The sequence below is a fragment of the Amblyomma americanum genome, chromosome 10 (assembly GCF_052857255.1).
Source record: "Amblyomma americanum isolate KBUSLIRL-KWMA chromosome 10, ASM5285725v1, whole genome shotgun sequence".
Taxonomy (NCBI): domain Eukaryota; kingdom Metazoa; phylum Arthropoda; class Arachnida; order Ixodida; family Ixodidae; genus Amblyomma; species Amblyomma americanum.
Window position 1 is genome coordinate 56,844,618 of NC_135506.1, and position 15,784 is coordinate 56,860,401.

At 45.1% G+C, this 15,784-nt stretch overlaps 1 protein-coding gene across 1 annotated transcript in view; it reads right to left on the reverse strand.

The window, feature by feature from the left end:
* The window catches only part of LOC144107840 (ATP-binding cassette sub-family C member 2-like), a 91,462-nt gene that overhangs the window by 2,520 nt on the left and 73,158 nt on the right, over nucleotides 1-15,784 (reverse strand). Inside the window, exons 22-25 of the mRNA XM_077641053.1 lie at nucleotides 10,535-10,636; nucleotides 8,608-8,787; nucleotides 4,412-4,570; nucleotides 174-340 (exon numbers count right to left, since the gene is read on the reverse strand). Coding sequence (XP_077497179.1) covers nucleotides 174-340; nucleotides 4,412-4,570; nucleotides 8,608-8,787; nucleotides 10,535-10,636 — 608 coding nt within the window. The remainder of the gene's footprint in view (nucleotides 1-173; nucleotides 341-4,411; nucleotides 4,571-8,607; nucleotides 8,788-10,534; nucleotides 10,637-15,784) is intronic.

The following is a 15,784-nucleotide window of genomic DNA, read 5'->3' on the forward strand; positions in this document are numbered from 1 at the left end:
TGCCCTCGATGCACCCATATTTTGCTCTGCTGGCAGCCCATTCCGATCTAAACTATGAAACTAATGTCAATGTACCCCAAAATACTAACAGGTCAAGAAACGGCACGTTTCCTTCAACCGAGTACTGTCGTCTTGCATGTTCTACCGCGAGGATAAGCTTGAAGAAACTGCACCTGAGGTTTTCGCCTCCATCACCCGCTTTGAGAAGAAGGCCATCTGGATGGCGACGCACGAACTGGTCCAAGTGCGCTTGCCGCAAGACGCACCAGAGGTCGTCGTCCGAGTGCTTGCCAGTAGGGTCCAGGTTCTCCCTCAGGGTTCCGCGAATGAGCGCTGGGTCCTTCGTTCGTGAAATCGTTGTTCGGAAAGTGTTACGTTCATACTATTTCGACTTGCTTTAAATTTAACAAAACTAATACCAACATCTGAGTGTGCTATATCAGTGGATAAGCGGCTGCAACCATATGGTTTATGGGGGTTTAACGTCCCAAAGCGACTTAGGCTACGAGAGACGCCGAAATGAAGGGCCCCGGAAATTTCGACCACCTGGTGTTCTTTAACGTGCACTGACATCGCACAGTACACGGGCCTCTAGAATTTCGCCTCCATCGAAATTCGACCTCTGCGGCCGGGATCGAACCCGCGTCTTTCGGGCCAGCAGCCGAGCGCCATAACCACTCAGCCACTGCGGCGGCTACAACAATATCTATCACCTTCACAGAGAACTACAATATTGTTCACCTGTTAAGTGTCAGAGACAAGAGTACATAGGCCTTTAAACAGCAGCCAGATTACGCATCACCAATTGGATGGGCCAGTTGAAGAGGATGGCATTTTTACTCAGTTTAAATAACAAAGCGGCTTTAAAAGTAATTTCTTAAACAGTGCGTCTGTCGAATGCGCTGTGATCACGTAGAATTAATTAGTAACAGTGGCTCACTAAGCGGTGTATTTGGTCTATGCAAAGTACTGTGAGCTCCTGCTTGCCTTTCTTTCCTCTTGCACCACACTGCCTGGTAAAAGTAGCACAGGCATTTATTTATAAGTGTCGCGTTGTAGCAACGGTTACGAAAGTATTTCAAGTGTGTTATTTATGAAATAGTTGTACAGTCGTAGGCAGTGTGAACGGAAAGAAAGATTTAGCATTCATTTAGTGAATACTTGATAATTAAATATGATAAGCACAGCTTTTTGTTTTCTGATTAGTTTTAATTTAGGCGTGTAATGTGCGAAAGTCTTTCTGAAATTAAGTTGAGAAACAACCAGAAAGCCTGCAATTGGCGCAGAGAGTTTCTTCAACGTGATGTCGACGACTGTACAGACCAGATCTGAATTTTTGGGTAAATATTTGCTGGGTCAGTAGATTCTAACACGAGAAACATCCAGCAATTAAACATCTTCAATATCTGCGCACCCCCACCACGCAGATCCCATCGTAACGGTAACCCTCTTCAATTTTTGCACCCACGTGCCCGTACTACTGTCTTTTTAACTTAATAATAATAATAATAATAATAATAATAATAATAATAATAATAATAATAATAATAATAATAATAATAATAATAATAATAATAATAGCAGCATTTATTTCCATCAACATGATGGGGGAGGTTGGGGAAAAAGCTGGAACGCTTGACTGGTTCCCGCTCCCCCCCCCCCCCCCCATATAAAATACGCAATTGCTTCCACAAAGGCAGAGCTAAGCGGACGACAGAACACAACATTTCAAAACTAAGCGCCGTCATAACGATCATGAGAAATGAAAATAACACGTAATAAAACAAGTTATCGTGAAACAAAAGAAACAACGTAGTATCAATAGTCAGGCCTATTTGTACATACTGAGACAATAGCAGTGCTATTGAACATATGTCACATTCACATGGCTCCAGACATACACAGAAACTACAAATGCATATTTACACGTAGAAAGGGGTATATTTCAAGCCATTACATACAAGAAGAGTACGGTTAACATTATAAAGCATCCAAAAAAAAAATCAATTCAGGTATAGTAGGATAAAGGTAAATGATCTTCAAGAAAATAGATTTAATCCCGAAAAAAACAATTTTATGTCTTTCATTGATGCTTTTTCGGGATGTATGTTGTGTCTATAACAAATATTCAATAATTCTGGCAGTTATTCTGGCAGTTATCACTTGCTTTCCGTAGTTTGTTGTGCACCTCTCGATGTTAAAAATTTCCGGACAACGTGTATCATGCGAAGGTGTTCTCTTTGATAAGAAAGCTAAGGAAGAAAGAAAGTTTATGTTTTGTTTTACATCTTTTTTGCAAGTTAAGCACAGGCGGTAAAGGTAGAGTTGAGTAATTTTTATAATCCATAATTTTTCATATAAAGGCGAAATTGGGTGGTCCAGTGTAACAATAAAAATGTGTCGCAACATTAGTTTCTGCAATTTAAAGACTTTTCTTAAATTTGTAGCAGTAGTACTCCCCCAAACTAAGTGAGCATAATTAATGTGAGAGTCAAATAATGCATTGTAAAGAATGACCTTAACCTCTAATGGCAATAACTCTACATTAATGTATGTAACTCCTACGATGCTTGAAAGCTTGAAAACAACATGTTCGACGTGATCATCCCAAGACAGATTTTCATCAAAAACTACACCAAGAGTCATGAAAGCATGAAGTATTTCTATTTTTGAGTTACCTAACAACAAAGCTGTATTAATAAAGGCGTTATTATTTCTGGGACCAAAAATTATGGCCTTTGTCTTAGATGTGTTTATTTTTAACGCGTTAGCCTTTGACCAATCATGTAGTCGTGCTAATGAGTCGTTTGCTTCAGTGATCAAATCATTTGGATACGCAGCAGAAGAAAGCATAGTCGTATCTTCGGCATAAACTATATATTTATTGCTCGGGTCGATATGGACAATGTCATTTAAATAGATATTAAATAAAAAGGGACCAAGTATACTTCCCTGTGGTACTCCTGATGTTATTGGTTTTTGCAACTGACGAGAAACCATTTAGGTAAACATACTGCTGACGATCATTTAAATAAGGTTTTAGCAGCGTTAGAACATTCCCACGTATTCCATATGCTTCTAATTTTCTATGTAAGAGAGAATGGTTAAGAAAGTAGAATGCTTTTGTAAAGTCTACAAACGCACCCAAGGCCAATTCTTTGTGCTCAAAGGCATTTAAAATGAATTCTTTTTGTTCTAGTAAAGCCTGTTCTTTTGACCGGTGTATACGGAAGCCAAACTGTGACCTGGTTAGTACGTTGTGTTTATCGCGAAAGTTATTTATTTTGTCGAGAATATTTTTTTTGAAATCCCTTAGAGAAAACTGGAAGTATTGACACAGGTCTATAATTACCAATGTCGTTCTTATCACTTTTTTTATGCAACACTGTGACTTTCGCTAGCTGTAATCGTTTCAGAAACACTCTCTGCAATAAGCACAGGTTAAATATGTAGGCCAGACAAGGTGTGATAATATCGATTACATGTTTCACAGGTTGCATTTTTATGCCATCTGCATCGCTGCTTTTACTATTGTTTAGTCCTTTAAATACTGAAACAACTTCAGCCTCTATTAGAGGGCTCAGAAAAAAGGGATTCCTGATAGACTACTTTGATGTAACTGAGTGAGCCATCAGTAGGACTGTCTGGATTAAGATTGACAAAACATCTATTGAACTCGTCCGCCAAACGTGCCCCCTAGATCTGTTCTGTGCCACGCTCAGTCTTCGTAACAACGGTTAGATTCGTGCGGCGACATAGGAGTGCGTTTAGTTTTTTCCAAATTTCATCTGTGTTGTCTGCTGAGGTCTCAAAAAAATTGGAAAAGTAATCATTTCTCGCACATCTAAGCGAGATGATTTGTTGAGTAGCAGCTGACTGGAACGGGCCCGTACTACTGTCTTTACCAACTTAGTTTTTGTCGAGTAGCAGCTGACTGGAACGGCCTCTCCCGCTATATCGCTTTCATAACTTGCCCATTAGCGTTCATGACTGTGTCAACGCCTCCACCTTGTAAATCTAACTCCTTACGTAACTCTTCACAAGGGGCATTTAAGGAAAATAAAGTGATATGATGTGGCGATCTTTTTTTTTATTCTCATCGCTGTGGATCAGTCAAAATGAGCCGTCAATATTTTCCGGTTTTACATCATTTCATAACAATAGCTATCAGTATCAGGCGCGCCAGATAACGTTCTGCTTCAAGCATATCGTGGAATTCAGCCACAGCTTTGGCAGAAATATATTTCGCCCTTATGTGCGCGCCTGTAATGACGTGAGAGCCATAATTTTATGCGTCACATCTTCGAATCACTACGCCGTGATGGTTCCTGATATTAAGCGCCTTCGACTGGTCCATGGCAAATCTACCAATTCTCAGAGACAGACTGCGAGCTGACGGCGCCCAATGTACCTGCGCTATTGCCGTGATTGCGCCCCGCAGCCTAGGCAAGGGCACGGAGGCGATGTCCACTCCGTCAATGAGCAGGCGTCCCCCGGTGCTCTTGAGGACTCGAAGCAGCGCCAACACTAGAGAGGATTTGCCGGCTCCGGTGCGGCCAACAATGCCCACCTGGAAGACCAATGTGGAAAGTAACAGTCTTGCAGAAAAGTGGTGCCAGGATTGGCGCACACTGACATGCAGTATAAAAAAATCTCACCTGCCGACTCATCTTAATATGGTTCCCTTTTTCATGTGCGCTTGTCGATTAAGCTACTCTTTTTGTGGTCGAATAACGATAACTCTTCCAAACGAAAAAAAAAAAAATTAGCAGTGGCTTAGCAGGATATACGTAGCGTGAGCAGCAATTTCTCTCCCCTTCTCCATGGCTGTACCACATTGGCAAACGCCCCGCTATATGTATACCCCCCTGATACTTCTGCGCATGCGCACAAGATGAGAGGCGCTATCAAGCGGCTCCGGCGCAGCATCAGACTTGGCTACTGCGCAACGGAGGCGCACAGCTGGGCACGCGCCGGCGCCAGTGCGTCTGCCGCGGCTATGACGCACTCTTTGATGACCGGCGAGGCGAGCGCGCGCGGCAGCGGCTCCGGAGCGCCAGCTGTGCACCATGTGACGTCACTGCTCCTCGGGCATGCGCAGCACGGCTCTCCAGGAGCCACGCGAAACTGCTCAACCTCGGCCAGTGTAGCTCACGCTACAAAAATATTCGTGGCCGGACTGGGTTGGGGCACAGTGTGGTTTCTCACTCTCTTTTACTATAAACGCAACACCTGGAATACGGTGCTAGAGAGTAGACGGATGTAGTACTTGGGCCACACTCAAATGTTGAAAAAGACGAAAAGAAAAATAGCTGTGTCTGTCAGCTGTTGTACCACGTCCAGTGCACTCTCGCACCAGTGCACACTAAAATATCCTCTTCATAGTACCATATACTGTACCACATGCTCTAGCCAATCGTTCTGCATTCATTACTCACATAAGGCTAATCACCCATGCAGCTTACGCGTCACCAGTATCGCTACGTGCCCTCATGGTCGTCTTCAGCTGGACGAGAGACGACGAAACCGAAGGACTAAACGTCAAGGCAGAAGATGAACGTTTGGTGCCTGGGGTGCGTCGTCTCTCGTATCGGCAACAGAATCCAACAGGCATGTACAGTGTTCTTAAAGCAAGTTATCCGCGCCTTCAGAGAGGGAACTTCTCACTTATGCTCGCAGTTTCTTTCAAGTTCGCATCAAATAGATGCTTGCTGTCTAATGATGTTTCTGTCGGTTGCGTTCAATGCAGGTTCCCCTAACAAGAGCTGGCCTGAAAGTCCACTCTTCTTCAACTCTTGTTGAAGAGCGTAAAAGGCTGGGCTTGTTGGTTCATAATGCCCAGAAGGTGGAGCCAGCCAAACGTGACACAGCACAAGACAGAGGCGGCCCACACAGATCACCACTCACAAATGATTCACTCCGATGAAGAAAACATGTTCCTGCGCATAACATATAAGTGTTGTTTTCTTCACCGGAGTAAATCAGCTGTAAGTCGGGTGGTGTTGTGAGTGTCCCTCCTCTGTCCTTCCTTGCGTCCGTTCCCGCTGGTTGCACCTTCTGTGCCGAAAACTCATCCGTTATCCAGTTAACCAACGAAATGCTTCTACAGCCAGGCGGCCGAGCGGGCGTCGTCGATATCGCGTCCAGCGAGGTGGCGTGGTAGTGGTGCGACTGCTTTTCTTAGCCTGGCCTGGTGGCCACGAAAAGGCTTGGTGGGGTTCTAACGTAGTTAAACAGAGTAGACGGGCGAAGGCTAGTGTTTAGCATGTGTTTATCCTGACTGCTCACGGTTGCGCTTTGCTGGGTCGTCGGCACGCCTGGCGACGATATTAGACTCCTGTGAAGCTCTGACCGAAGTTAAGCTAACATGATCTGTTCGCGCCGCAGATGGAAGTCGATGAAAACGACTGTATGCAATGCACAGCGCGAGATGATGTTGCAGTTTTCCACGAGGCGTGATCGGCTGCGGCGACAGCATAGTGCTCTCGTGCAGTGGGCAGCAAAGCTGCTCTTTTGGCACCGCCGCGGGTTCGAAACCCAGTCGCGCCAACATTTATTATATTTCTGCATGGACTGTTGCCATGCTAGGCTTGACCAATGTCACCCTCAAGGCCACGCTCCCATTGGCTGCAGCTTTCGTGGCGCTGCTCCGAACTAACCCGAGTTTACACGAGTTACTTTGAGGCTTCAGACGAGGTTCTCGTTTGGGGTCATGTTAAGCAGTGTTTTCGCACCAAAAATACCACCACCACGTAATTGTGGAGGAAGGCTATGGGCAGCTTTGTTCCCGTTAAAGGGGCAATGAGGACCAATAGCAGATGGCTTCTGTCATGAGCAGAGTGAGTTCTATTACCAATGAGGCTATTCTCATCGAAAGCGGAGCTTTGGTAAGCTGCAAAAGATGCCCCCCAAGAAACGGAACGGAGGTGTCGCCGAAGCGGAGCTTTGGTAAGCTGCAAAAGATGCCCCCCAAGAAACGGAACGGAGGTGTCGCCGAATTCGGAAGTAAAATGCGTGCGTGAACACAGTTTTTTAGTACGGTTCCCAATACAGTGGAGTGGTTTACCGCAATTCAATGCAAAACGGTTGCATCCGTCCTTCTCGCTAAGAGTATCACGAGTTTGTATTCTCTGGCAGGAAGATTTATCTTTCATCTACTCGGCGATAAATACGTGATTTCCAGCCGCAGAAACGTAAACATAAAGAGGAAAACACCGAGAATAAATTTTTTGTGATAATATAACTGGCACAAGTTGCCATTAGAGCGTCTTTAATGGAGAAAACAACTGTAAAACACTCACAACGAAAGAAGCCTTTGAAAGGCTACGTACTTGCGCGAAGAAGACTGGACACAACAAAGAAACACTCACGACATGTACAGAGCGACATGTAAGGAAGCCTGCATCACAAGTTTTCAAAATGTTCTCGATATTCGCAATGGACGCAGTTCTTTCTATCGCTTGTTGTAAAGTGCGCATTTGATCTTAAGGTGAGCAGGCGCTCCCTACTAAGACACAGACAGTTGACGAAATACGACGTTTTCGGTAATGAAATTCACTCCCAACGATGTGTCTCAGAACGCCAATGACACCAGTATCTGTGCCTTCCAATATGCATCACCAAATTACTTCTGGCTGGATATCCGATCCTGAACTGAGATACTGCCATTCACAGATTGATGGCACGGGACAACACTCAGCAACATGATTTGCAGGTCTAGTTTAAAGGGGAACGCGAGGATGAAATTGTGAAAATCTTGGAAAAAAATCAGATGTTAGACAATACTATATTTGCTATCTTTAATGCCTTCTTAATCATATTCCGGGAACATTTCCCGGTAAACAGAAAAAAACTGACTTTAAAAAATATTTTTGTGACAATAGGTAGCAAAAAATGTCTACATTCTCCATGAAAATCGCCGATTTTCAAGCGCAATAGCTCCGGTTTTGCACTGCCTCTCGTGGCAATATTGGTGTCACGGGAAAGCTGGTTTCAACGCAGTGTTCCCTCTCCAAGAATCACGCGTCTACAATGAAAACCAAAGCACAGAAATTTTGAATCCCATGGTCTCCAAAAAGCCGCTGGTTAGCGTCGATTGGTCTGGCTTGTCATGCGACGCTGAACGCGCTCTGTGTACGACTGCTGCTCAGCGCCGCTCGTCATGCCGTCTACTTTTCCAGCATACGTGTGCGCTTATGCTGGGAGTCCAGGAGTCAGTCCCCTTCTCCCTCTTAAAGCGGCATGGAGCTGTGCTAGTTGCTCCATTCTAGACCAAATGCAGCAACAGAGAGGAACTGAACTGAGAGGCCAACTGAGAGGTGAACAGACTACTCTCACTCGTGGCCCTTTTCGTTAGCCTGCACTGCTCCGCAGCGCCTCATTTGTTCCCTCTAAATCCAGCCAAAAGCTATAATAATTTTGCAAGCTATCTCCACCTCACGAGCCTCACTTGGAAAAGGCACAAGGCCATTCTTTCTTTGTGACGCTTAGCGTGTAAAATGCAAGTTTAACATTTCCGCTAAATGTCACCATGTTTTTCTGTCTGACCCATTACATCGATGACTACATGGTCGTAGCTCTCATCTAAATGGACACTACGTGCCGAACCTTTTCTCGTGGGCGTACGACGAATGTGATGTGTTTCAGGCAGTCCTCGAGTTCCCCGGGCCTGTATGAGGCTGAGAACTCCTGGAACTCGATGCTTCCTTCAGCTGGCCAAGAAGAGTCTAGCTGGAGAGGCGGACCACTAGCAGTGCTTGGAAGGCAGGACTCTGGTTCCACATCCGCCTGTGTACAGCCGGTAAAACAGGAGCCCTTTAGGCGCACATCCATTGCCCTTCCTTCCTTCTGCCAGCTAAATAAGAGCTTGCAAGCACTTTAAGGTTTAATCCCAGCATCAGGATGAGACCGCTGAAACAGGGCGCAATAGTTGTGGCGCCAACAGAAACGCAGCACAGCAAAGAAATTTTGCATGCATTTTGACAACAGTTTGCAAGTACCGCATCATCCTTGCATATATGTAGTGTTCGTGCTGACAAAACGACAAAGCCCTAGACTTCGCAAAGCAGTATATGCTAGCGAACATTTATTAGACGCGTTCGGGCAGTCCTTACTCGCTATGATACTTTTAGAAAACTGCCCACGGTATATCGCAAAATGAGGAAATCTGTCCAGATCAGAGAGTGTAGGCCTTCCGGCTCATTGTGCAGGGAGCGTATTAAGAAGAACAAAACGATACCAGTGCGGGATGAACTTCTCAGGTGGACAAGCTATCAATGTGAAACGTTTGTAAGCCAGGAACTCGCGCAAGCAAATAAAAAGAGTCCGTCTCATGAATTTTTATGTCAAAAACAAGTTTTGTCATTCGCTGGCAAGCCGTGTTTCTGCACATTCTATAACGTTCGGTCCCTGCACAAGCACTCAACGCTGACGCGCTGTTTCTGCATGCAGTATAGTTATTGACAAATGTGCCGTTGCTTGCAGGAGCCGTTTGCAGAGTCCGCAAGGTGGCGGGGTTTTAAAGGTACTCTATGCCGTGAAACTAGACACACTGTATTTTCACCATCGTTTCAGCTTCGACCTTCAGCAGTAGCCCTCACTCTGTTGTGAAGTGAGCAGCCCCCCCCCCCCCCCCCCGAAAAAAAAAGTCTGTATTGCTTGCACTAGATTTTGATGGCGCTAGATAGTGTTGATGTGTTTGTGGCCTTTGCTCTCTTTTAAGAGATACCGACGCCCACAGGCCGCGGGCAGGAGCGAAGGACCTTTGAGATAGGTAGCTCCGTATCGTGCACAGCACACTGCCGGCATGATTTGCGTACGCCCTGGGCAGGTCACTTCCGCTCGACGTCGTCATGAATGGAGCGAAATTGCAAGATAGGGGCACCAAAAACTGCTTAATATTTTCCCCTTTTGCTGCGCTGAAGCACTGACCGTAACGCAACCACTCCGCAAGAAGGCGACCGTACATTCCGCTATCGTGTACCTCACAGCCCTTTGGTCAGTCTTAGGCAATGAGTGCTTGGCGTATGTCACCACTCGTACCCTCTCTAAATTCAAAGATCCGCCTGGTGTAAACTCCCAGCCCCACCGTTCAAACATCTTACGGCCGTACTTACTAAATACTTGCATTCCGCGCCATTACCACAACGAGTATATTTCTGCATTGTGAGCCGAAAGTCCAAGAGGTTTCAGGAGCGAGACTAGACGGCTTTTACAGAAAAATAGAAAGTCCCAAGAACGTTGTTCAGAATAGCGCCGTGGTAGGCTTACAGTGGAAAACACCTTCTACGTCTGCAATGGGCCGTTTTGAAACCTTAGATGCTGGCCTCTGGCTTTGTTTTAAATTCGAACGAGCTTTGCGCTTTGCGTTCTGTCCCGTTCTCTTCTCTCGTACGTGTGTGTGCGCGTGTGGTTTTGGCGTCTTTAAAGTACAATGATCAATTACCAACTAGCCCAACAAGAAGTTCTCTTGAGCTTTCGAGCTCGACTGAATGGCAACAACTCTGCAGGACCACTGAAGAGGGCACGGTCTCACCTCGATTGGTAATTCCGTGTACTCCAAATCCCGTTCAAGGGCCACCATCACTTGATTAACGTTGAGAAACGAGACGCACAGCATGATCATCGAAAGCGGAACCTGCGAAACTCAGCCACGTGAGAATCAAGTGCAACAAAGCAGAGCCTCGTGAAGACAGTGGTATTGCGTTTTATTTATTTACGGTATCTTACGGGCTCCCTAGCGCATTCAGTCGGAACTTGCGTGTATTGAAAGAACACAAAATTACACGAGAAGTTTATTAGTCTCACGACATAAATATAAATGCAAAAATAATTTATCATCGCACAATACTAACCAATACAGTTTTATCACAGAATCTCAAATGAACAGAGATAAAATACTACGATGAAATAACATCAAAAAAGCTTAGCTGCTCAGCACATTATTCAAGGAGATAAGCAGAGCACGTCGACAGGCGAGTCGGTCGCTCATGATCACACAGGTAACAGCTCGTGACGTCCTTGTTGTGTTTGCGCAGTTACCTATATGACAATTCAGCGGGATAAGTTAAGACTGTACGCCCTGGTGCTTTTCTTAGTATTGCTGAACCTATTGTCCTATTGCCACCGATCTCATGCCCAAGCTCATCCGTCGCGCTGTAACACGTTGCAAAACACGGTTTCTTCTCAGGCGAAGTGGTGCGCTGAAGGCGGCTCTTGCCACCTCGCTTGTACGCTTCCCGAGCGCGAACTTTCTCCCTCGACCTCTTCTTGCGTTTAGCATCGATGGCCGCGGCCGTCAAAAGGCCCATATACGGCCAAGGCTGCGTCTTCTTGCTCGTACTTACGCCATTGTCGTTCGTACGCAGCCTTCACCTTCCTGCGACGGCCGGTTTGTACTCGGCGTCGATCAGCTTCTGCAGTTATGCAGGGCGCACGGCAGGACCGGGTTTGCGGCGACAGTGGCCTTCACGCTAATGAGCGCGGCGCGCTAGCTAGGAGCTTCTTCCTCCGGCTGTGAATCGGCCATAATAATGCAGCTGCCGCGCGCTCTTGCGTCATGCAGCGCTTTGCTATGACGTCACGCTAGCTTGTGTGCGCTCCGCGCCTACTGCTCCTCGGCTGTGACGCGACGCGGGATTCGCGCACATTCAATTCAATTATTTATTTTTCCAGAAATAATTGATCCTGGAAAGGGTCAAGAGCTAAAAGCTGTCTAGAGAGCTTCACTAGGCCCATGACCCCTTCTACAAGGCAGTAGTGGTTTACAACAACAGGAAGTGTCCATATTAATTGACATCAAAAAATGCGAACAACAATGAGCAGTAGCCGAAGTGCAATTAAATTATCACTAAACAGCATATGATTTCAAAATGTGTCTACAATAACTGTACATATCAGCTTGACGCTGGCGATTTCTGCACTCTCTCTCAGCCCTCTGGGTGCTTTCCGACCGGGCGCTTACTATCGCACAATCTGGGCGGTTACACTCCGGTGGTGGGAGATGAGGGGGGGGGGGGGGGGGGGGGGACTCATGGTGATTGGTTGCCGTGCCTTCGAGGGTGCGGAAGCCATACTTGTCGCTTGGCTAGTATGTGGCTGTGCTCGGGGTCTGCGGGCTCCGTACAACCGCTCCCGTTGTAAAGCAAGAACAGTGCTCAAGTTAACCGAGTTATCTAAACAACGCAGCAACAACTTTCCGTGGAATTATTGGTTGTTATATAGGGCACCGAGTTTGTCAGGAAGATCATTTCAATGTTTTTTTCACGACATAACATAGATAAATAAAAGAATTGAAGGCTTCCTTTTGCCGAAGATTAACTCGAAAATGACAGTGTTATGAAGTCGTCTGGACATGTGCAAAGGTGATACCGACAAAAGAGATCTGAAGGAGTGAAAATTTGATGGGCGTAGTAGATTGGAGGGAATGTCATCTTTGATTTGCGTAATACTAGAATTCATGCTGTTTATTCGACTAACATACCAGATCGCCTTGTTTTTGGATGGACACGCAGATTAAGGAGACCAAAGCATAGAGGGATGTTTCTCTTTTTTGAATTTGTCGTGTTTATCGATGAGAAATCAGCAGTGTAATCATGTTATGGCTGAAATATATATAATTAAAAAGTAGAAACGAGCAACCACTATTGCATGTGGGATCCAAGCCCGTGAACTCCGTATTTCCCCATACAGTGCTCTTCCGATAGAACTATGGCCGTAGCGGCACCATTTTGTACTTTCTGGGATATTTCTGTCGAGTGTAACCTAAATTTGAGAGAGTGCACAATCGCCACCTACGCCGATGGCCAAGAACATAGAAAGTCTTGAATAATAATGTGACCAGGAACGGCATCACATCGATGGCGGCGGACATAGAAAGTCTTGAATTATCACCAGTGTGGCCAGGAACGGCATCGAATGGCAAGGGATGACAGCTGTGCGAGAACCCTGTTAAGGTACCTACAGCGTCAAGACTGCCAAACAAAGCACTCGCTATGCTAATATGTAGACAAGGATGTAAAAGTAGGTTTCCGTTATGATGTACATATGAGATATATGTACATCATATGAGATGTACATATGAGTCATGGATGTAGAAGAAACAAAAAGCTAGTTTACGGCCATCATTTGCAAAACTTTTTCCTTTGCAGACTGAGTAACCTAACTTTTTCGATCCTCTTCCCCAAATGGCTCTAAATGCACGTCGACCAAGAAATGTTTTGTGTGATGTGAATACATAGGTGCAATTACCACAGGCACGCCCGTCAGGTAGGTGAAGTTAAAAGCACTGTGCTTATGAGTGAACGTGACCAATCGGCACTTCTAAGCGTTCAGTGTCCTTCACCATGTAGAGAAGTATTTATTCATTCCATGAATATCACTTTGAAGGCCAAGTGATCATACAACAGTAGCTGCACAGCTTCGTCGACTGCGTTTTAACTCCCTAGCACGTGGTGTGTTGGTTCCGGAAGTACCTTTCCGAATGCCTTTATTAATCCTCTAACGCTTTAACAGACGCTCCTCTGGCGTAGCCACAAGGAAGTAGGGAGATAACTGCTCTGCGGCAGTTATGTTTCTATCAAACTTGGAGGTATCTGAAGCTCGGAATAAAGTCTCTTTGACGCATCCTATATGCACCAGTCACTCTATACACTCAATTAAATAAAATACGTGGGACTACTTGCGGCATTGAAAGTAGTGCCCCTTGCGTCTTTCCTAACTTGGGACTAAGTGTTGTTTACGTAAAGCTCTTGTTTCATTGCAAAGCATACAGGCAACGTACGCATTGCATAAATTGTCGTGCTGCGAAATGATTTGAAAAAAGAAGCAATCATAGTGTAAATACGTAGGACAGTATTGAACCAACAAGCATTATCTAGCACTAGCTGTTCTCAGCAGTAAATGAACACCTAGATTGCCAATATACCTTACAAGACTTGTACTTCGTCCACATACGCCCTATCGTGAGAACTTCCTAGCACTTTCAAGCATCGGTGCCAGAAGCATCGACAGCAGGGTTTGGAAACTTCCATATACACCATTCTGCAGCAAATACAGACTTCAGCGCCAATTCCTCCCAAAGCGGCCGCAGGGAAACAATCTAGAGCGTGGTATCGTCGTCATGACAACTGTATTCAGCAGAAAAAAAAACATCATCACCATGCGGAATTCGATCCACCACCGTCCAAAAAAACTTCGTATACAGGTCACTTGGTTAATTCAGACGGCTGCAGCCTAATCGCGCTACGTGCGTGGGCAGGAACCATTAAGTTTTAAGCATCAGTTCAGCTTCAGTCGTCAGGTGCGCTAGTTTAGTTGAAAACTGAAAATAACCGGTGTTTTCAACATCTGGCGATAGTTCAATTACGCTACTATGGCACAAATTTGAAAAGTGTTGAATGGCGAGGAATCGTTTTTTTCTTATCGCCTTAATCACACACCAGAAAGGGTGGCATGTTCCAAAAGTAGAACCGCTTATTTCATAAAAGACGCGAACAAACCCTCGCAGCTTCTAGCTCTGCATATAAAATCAGCACCTGTGCATTTTGCTTATCCAGATAAATCAGACAAAGGCACCTGCAATAAATATTGCCCTTATTCAGCAGCGAAAGTTGTTTTCTTGAGCTGAAAACTTCGCAATTTTACGAACTCGTATTGCTGGTCAAGCATGTTGAAGCGTGACTTCAAGCATTACATTAAACAACTGCGTGCTATTTTCAGTCCGCTGCTTGCGACATAACTGCGCCGTTTCTTTTACCGCGAGATCTCTGTTGTGCTTTGCAGTTTGTTGACCCATCACCCAAACATGGCCGCCCCCAGTCATATTATATCTGCTCATCTCCTTTGGACGCTTGGTTTCCATAAGAAAATTACGGAAAGCAGCCAGTGAAATTGTTAACTTAAAAATTGTAGTTACTCGTAGAGTAAAAAAGTGCTCCTGCACTTGGCGATCACGCTCTTTTATCTTTTAATAAAACCCGTTATCTTAATATGTGCATTATCTCTGGCGTCCTTTGAAGACAATTTTGAAAATTAAAAGTGAAAGCTTCCTTTATGTGTGCAATCCTCAAATCTTAAAGGTATAATTTGCTTAATCATCTCTTCGTTGCACGCCCTTGCATGGCCGAAGTAAAAAAAAAACAGAATTGCCTAAGTAAGATGATATTACTGTCCGAATAATGTGACTGAATACGGTTACTTGAGATAAAATAACACTGGTAAAGGTGAGCCGAAATATTCTGGCATATATGATAAATCAAAAGCAAATCCTCATAAATGCTATGACAACACTACAGAAAATGTTCGTATCCTGTACGTTCCCAGACAGCTATCAATCCATTTCCATGCATGTGTTCTTCGCCGCATCTACTCCAATACATTCCTTACTGCCAGTTGTTCTTTCCATTACCGCCTATGTCACTGCCCTACATGCCTCATTTGTTCCGAGTTATTTTCTTCTCTGCCATAATTCCTTTCCCTTGCCCCACTGCCATCCAGTCATCTGACTATCTACAGTTCTCTCCCCGCATGGCCGGCTTTTCTAGCGTCGAACCAGACGACGGACCAGCTGGTCCTCCCAAACCTGGCACAGAATATCCTAAAGCTTAATGCTAAGTCGTAATGAACTTGCTGAATTTTCGGCTCATTTCAGCGGGGTGGAGAGATTGTTTGCGGCTGATCCTGACCTTTCCTTGAGAGGTATGCTATGAAATGCAGTTTTACCATATCACAGGAATTCGCCTCGCCTTTGGTAGCAGAAACTGAGACTACTGATAATCCTTCAGTC